The sequence below is a fragment of the Eublepharis macularius genome, chromosome 13 (assembly GCF_028583425.1).
Source record: "Eublepharis macularius isolate TG4126 chromosome 13, MPM_Emac_v1.0, whole genome shotgun sequence".
NCBI lineage: Eukaryota > Metazoa > Chordata > Lepidosauria > Squamata > Eublepharidae > Eublepharis > Eublepharis macularius.
In genome coordinates, this window is record NC_072802.1 from 50,055,261 (window position 1) to 50,061,260 (window position 6,000).

At 41.1% G+C, this 6,000-nt stretch overlaps 1 protein-coding gene across 1 annotated transcript in view; it reads left to right on the forward strand.

Moving 5' to 3' along the window:
* The window catches only part of LOC129341750 (uncharacterized), a 30,067-nt gene extending 24,297 nt beyond the window's left edge, over positions 1-5,770 (forward strand). The window contains exons 5-7 of the mRNA XM_054997114.1: positions 1,140-1,373; positions 3,500-3,839; positions 5,310-5,770. Of these exons, the coding sequence (XP_054853089.1) occupies positions 1,140-1,373; positions 3,500-3,839; positions 5,310-5,454 (719 nt within the window). The 3' untranslated portion in view covers positions 5,455-5,770. The remainder of the gene's footprint in view (positions 1-1,139; positions 1,374-3,499; positions 3,840-5,309) is intronic.
* The last annotated feature ends 230 nt before the right edge of the window (positions 5,771-6,000 follow it).

Genomic DNA, 6,000 nt, shown 5'->3' on the forward strand with positions numbered 1-6,000 from the left:
AAAATCTTGTTGGTCTCTAAGGTGCTGCTGGACTCTAATCCTGCCACTCCTGTTGCCTTCTTTGGAGCAAGGGTGGAACAGAATGAAGGGGAATGACCCATCGGTCTTCATTTCTGATGGCCCTGCAAGCAAATATGTTGCCAAAAAGCTGTTGAAGAGATGGTTTGTCAAGCAGGAGATGTCACTATGGGGATGGGGTGTATAAATCCTTCCCTGTCTAACTCAAAGGAGAATATTCAGTATCTCTTAGACAATGAGGGACCATTATGTGCTGCTAGTGCTGTGCAAAATCACATCAGGTAAGTAGGAATTGGAACTTCATCTGAAAACTCTACATCCTGTCACTCACAGCAGTGAGAAGTCAGATTGTTATGGTTCAAAGAGCCATGTTTTGATATAATTGCATGAAGGAACCAATGCCTATAGTATTATAATTAATTCCAATAGTGTTGTTTATTCATAAGCATTTCCTCTCAATAGCATGGGGGTGTTGCCTCCACACCGTAAGCAGCAACTGTACGGAAGTGTGATATTTAGCAGGAAAGGGACCAGGGAAGATAGAAGTTGGGGGCAGATATCAAGACCTCTGTTGCAAACCAAGCTCTGGAGCTGGATGAACAGGTCCTATTGGGGCAACCAATACAAGGAATACTGTAAGAGCAGTGTTGTGGATGTTGCAAGTAGATAGAACCAGAGCAAGACAGAAGGGACAAGAAGGGAGGAATCAGGGAAACACATATAGGGACTCAATCGTAGGTGAGCTTTAGCTCAGAGCTTATTTAAAGAATTGTTTTTAGCCAGGCCAGATCAGGAGGAACACATTAGTTGGATGCTGGAGGTATGGAACCATTCTAACACCCAATAAGCTATACTGCTTCATTATTCATGCATTCCATACCTCAAGAGACTACAGGGAGACTTCTTAGCTCACAATGCACTTAACATACTGCAAGGCCATTCATACCCAGCTGAGCAGGAGATAACTTTCTTGTTCAAGATTGAGACCTGCATGATTGTTAGTTCCTTTCAAGAGTGATGATGTTTGCATTTTTCTATACACCAAAATCCCATCTTCATCCTCCTTGTGATATACCTATTTTTGCCGATGTGTGTACAAATATGACACTTTTTTGTTCTAGTTTCAGCTCCAGATTGTGAACAAGTGCCGGGAGCATTGACACAAATTGATGCCAGCAATGGACAGGTTTTTGGTGTAAACAGTGCAGGCAATATTTATACCTTGTATGGAAACACATGGACCCAGTTACCAGGGGCACTGACCCATGTCACAACTGGTCCTTCTGGCATCTGGGGTGTGAACTCAAACCATAACATCTACAAGCTCGTGGGAGGCAACTGGAGGCTGGTTACAGGTATTGTAAGACAGCTAATCTATGGTTGTATGGACACTTTGTGACAGAAACCCCTAAGCTCCAGTATGACTCAAGAGTGCCCCCTGCAGTGTCTGGGATCTTGGGTGTACATCAGAATAACTCATTTGCCATTTCTACATGTCTTACCTGCCTGCGGAACATCACGTGAAAGACTCGGAAGACAGTGTCTTCTCTCACGAAATCACACCAGGAAGATGCTGTTATCCGGGAGTTTTGCACTGTCTTCCGGGTCTTTTGTGCGATGTTCTGCAGGCAGGTAAAACGTGTGGAAACAGCCAATCATATCCATTCCACATTGGACTACTTTTGTCAAATTTAATCCTTTTTTACACAAAGGACAACTCAGTTTAAATGGGACCCCCTGTTTGTCATGATACTTCAGAGCCATTATGAGCTGCTTCACCAGTGGGAACATCATTTTGGTAATTTTCTCAGAAGCTTCTGACATCAGAGATGGGCTTTACATTGGATTTGCTAAACCAGCTGGTCAGTCTGACAGAGGTGGCTGGCTTAGGTCAGATTTCATTGCCCATAAATATCTGGGAGTTCTGGATCTTTCCTTGTCTCCATCAGAACATCATGAAATCTAGTGACCACAAGATAGTGGGTAGGAGTGAAGGTCTCCTCCATCATCTTGTTATTGCAAGAAACTCTACATATGATCTGAGGAACCTACTACAGCCTAGGTAATGTGTACATAGATGAGTTAGATCAACTATACTACGTTTATTTGAAAGTCCGTGTGCTGTGATATTGTGTGCTCTCCCCGGTTTTTGTATTTGTCTCCTTTTTCAACACCTTTTTGAATCCAACTACCCCTTCCTCTTTTTTTTTCTATAATAAACATTATTTTTTTAAATCAAGGCACTTTTCTGACTTTGTTTGGTACAGTATGCTTCAGGGATAGTTCTCTTAGTCTCTTCCCTATGTGCCAGACTGCATGAATGCAACATAGTTTTCTATAAGGTATTCTCCGTGACTTCTACCCTCCTAATTCTTTATTGGTCTAAGGCCACCCTAGAAGGGAATCTTGTTAGTTGGTCAGTCTAGATGTTCTCAAGAAGTTCTTGAGCAGTGCCAGCCATTACCAGGTCCTTTCTAGGAAACGCTTCTCTAAGGGAGTTTCCCAAGCCAGGAAAGGCTCTTCTACCCCACTCCTTCCATCACAGGCATGCAGAAAAATGAATGTTTATAAGGATTTTTCAATAAATATTTAGCTGGATGCATTCGCCCTTGTAATTATGTTGAATGCAACCATGGTTTTTATATATACTTCCTTATAACTTAATTTGTAGTGTATGATACTTAATGGAAGCTTTTTAATTCTGTAAGCACCTTTATATTGGAACCTTTGTTTCCACCTGGTGCCTACAGCTGGCTATCTCGTTTTATCTTGCATTTGTGAATTGGCTGAATGCAATAATGATATAAAGAAAAGGTTGTTGGATGGGGGCAAGCAACAAAAAACCTAGACTTTGGTCTGATGTTGGTAGTAAAGGCTGCTGGGGTGGAGGGTTTGAAAGGGGGCTACAGAAGCTGCTTTGGCTTATCTTCCCTCGCTGTCATGGCACAGGCTCCCACACGGACTGTAACACATGCCAATTGTATGTTTGTGGAGGAACGTGACTGAATTCAGGTTCTAAGCGGTTGACTCAACAATCAGAAAGTATTATGTTTCCCTGCTATTTCATTTTAAAACAATACTCATTGCAGGTTTCCATGAAATGTGTACAACTATGAAACTGGATATGTAAAAGGAAGAGTTAGCTTTGTTTATCCTCATATAATATCAGGCCTCCACCAGGTACAAAAGGTGGAAATTCCACCACCTAGCATAATCAAAAGCCATATAGCTTACTATACGTATTCCATTATACCTAGTTGTACAATGAATCCAGACCCCAGATACAGATTATGTGCCCTGTTATTAAGGTCTCATAACCTGTGGGTGTATGGTTGCCAGGGCACATGACGAACACACCTGATGCTTATGGGATGAAACAACCAAATCTCTTTCTGTGTGTCATGCTAAATATGCTTATTTACCTCATTATTTTACACATTTGTGAGAGAAATCTCCCTAAAATCTTTCTGCTACTTTTCAGGTTTGCTCAAACAAATTGATGCAGGTGGAAGCCAGTTCATCGTTGGAGTCAACATGAATGATGACATCTATTGCCTGCCCAAGTCATCAACCATCGCTGCGGATGGCAACTCAGCACTGCCCTGGATCCACATTGATGGAAAACTCAAATACTTTTCCTGCGGACCACTGGGTTGTTGGGGAGTTAACTCGGCTGACGCCATCTATTACCGGCATGGTGTCACCCCAGATTCCTGTGCCGGATCCAGGTGGCAGAATGTGCCTGGTGCACTTTCCATGATTGAGGTTGGGACAGAAGGAGACGTGTTTGGAGTGAACAGCAGTGGAAATATTTATCGCAGGTACAGAATGGAATACTCAAAAGACTGGGAAAGGCTTTCATCTCCATAAAGCCAAGGATCTTTCACATGAAGCTAGGATTCTATTACTAGTTTAAGTAGATGTGACAACAGTGGACCCATCACTTTAAATTTGTGTCTTATGCTACATGGGGTGGGGGTTGAGTTTAGGAGCTAAAAGGGTGGGTGGGGAATGTTGAATCTTGAACATTTTCCCACAAAAAGTAACACAGATATGAAGGGCAGAGACATGGTGACTTGATATATTTATGCCTGAATATTCTTTGAGAGGGGAAAAGCAACGGGGTGAGGGGGGAGAGAGATTTTGAGCAGAAAAACTGCAAGCAGAATAAAGGTTCAGGAATTTCTCTCAATTCATTCTTCCTCCAGTCTGATTGTAGCTCCGGTTATTTGTATTATGTTTTAAAATAAATCAATGGAGGATAGTAACATACAACATTTTCAGTGGCTTTGGACCACTGAAAATGCATGTCTTGAGGAGCTGCTTCAGACACTCAGCCATGTTTGCATCACTTTTGCATCAGATTTATCTGATGGGTGAAGATTAGCATCTCTAGCAATTTTTCTTTTCTGCTAGCTTCTGGACTTGTATCCTTAATGTTGGGTTAAATTTAGTTTTAGCAGAGAAGAGTTTTGCACAGCATATAAAGAATCACAGAGACACGTGTGTTCAGCTTCTAAAATAATGTTTACTACATAAAGGGAAAAATAATAAAGGTTACATTGGAGATAAAATAAAGAAGAGCTAACTTAGTTCCTTCATCCTTACATGCCGGACGGTCTAACTGTCTAGGGAGCAATGGCGTCCTGTGTAAAGGAAAATCAAAAAGAGTCCAGTAGCACCTTTAAGACTAACCAATTTTATTGTAGCATAAGCTTTCGAGAATCAAGTTCTCTTCGTCAGATGCATGGTACAGAAACTGGTCAAATATAGAAGAGGAGGGGAAGAGAGAGAAGATGCAGTTAGGGGGGGAGAGAGGGAGGGTGCAATCAAAACATTCCTTTGCTAGTAAATGTAAACATCTCCTTTTGGTGTCCTTTTGGGGTCAGTTGGCTTGAGTGAGGCTTCAAGGGAGTTTGCCCTGTTAGTTTGCAGCAGTAAAATAGCTAGACCATCCAATTCCTATGTAGTATAAGCCTTCGATGTAAAGGAAAGAACGTTAATTGCCCCCAATAAACCTGTTCATCCAATAATCAATCCTAGATCTGTTCATTAAGCATGCAACTCCCCTTTCCCCTGGCAGGAAGAACAACTGGACATCTAACTGGCCTCATGCTAAACTAGCTGTGCCTAACTAAACACAAACAGATTAACTCTTTCATGACAGAAGAGAATGATACTTGTAAAATCTCAACACTTAGCCAATAATTGAGATGGCACTGAGTTAGACCCATTCAAATTAAACTCAAGGATGCTCACAGAGCTAATTGAACATCTGACTTTTCTTCCAGGGAAGGAATCACCAAAGACAATCCCATTGGAACTTCTTGGACACAAGTAGAGAAAAGGCTTGGAAGGGCCAAACATGCATCCTATGACCTGGACCAGCTATGGGTTGTCACTTCCGAAGGGAACATCTTCAAATGCCAAGTGTAAACTGACCTTTGCTGTCGAATCCGTGTTGTTGGCTACATAAGAAGAAACCCGACAATGACATCAAGAAATTTAAAGTAGCAGCAAACTGATTCAGCCAATGTTTTCTCTTATGCCATTCCCTTACTCTATAAAACTGTCCCCTCCACTGCTTTTAATGTGCAATTTTAAACTAATTTTAAATTAATATCTTGACTGTTTGGTGATGGAAATGTACCTTCTTTCATATCTAAAAAGCCTTTTTTTAAGGAGCAAGTCCTGGTTTGCTACCAAATGTATACCACTTAACAGGAAACTGAAGCAACCTGGCACTTCTAAATGCACTTCTCTGAGTGCACTATTTCTAAATATTGTTTTTATTCACACTTTGCTTTAAGTATATATCTTCAAAACATCTTTACAAACTTGCAAAAACAATACATCAAGGAGGCTTAAAGCTTTATATACATTAAGAAAAATGGCTGTTGGAATTGTAAAGTTCAGATGAGGAAGGAGGAATTCTAGGGGCATGAATCAATCATCATTTTAATGGGATATATGGTAACCCTG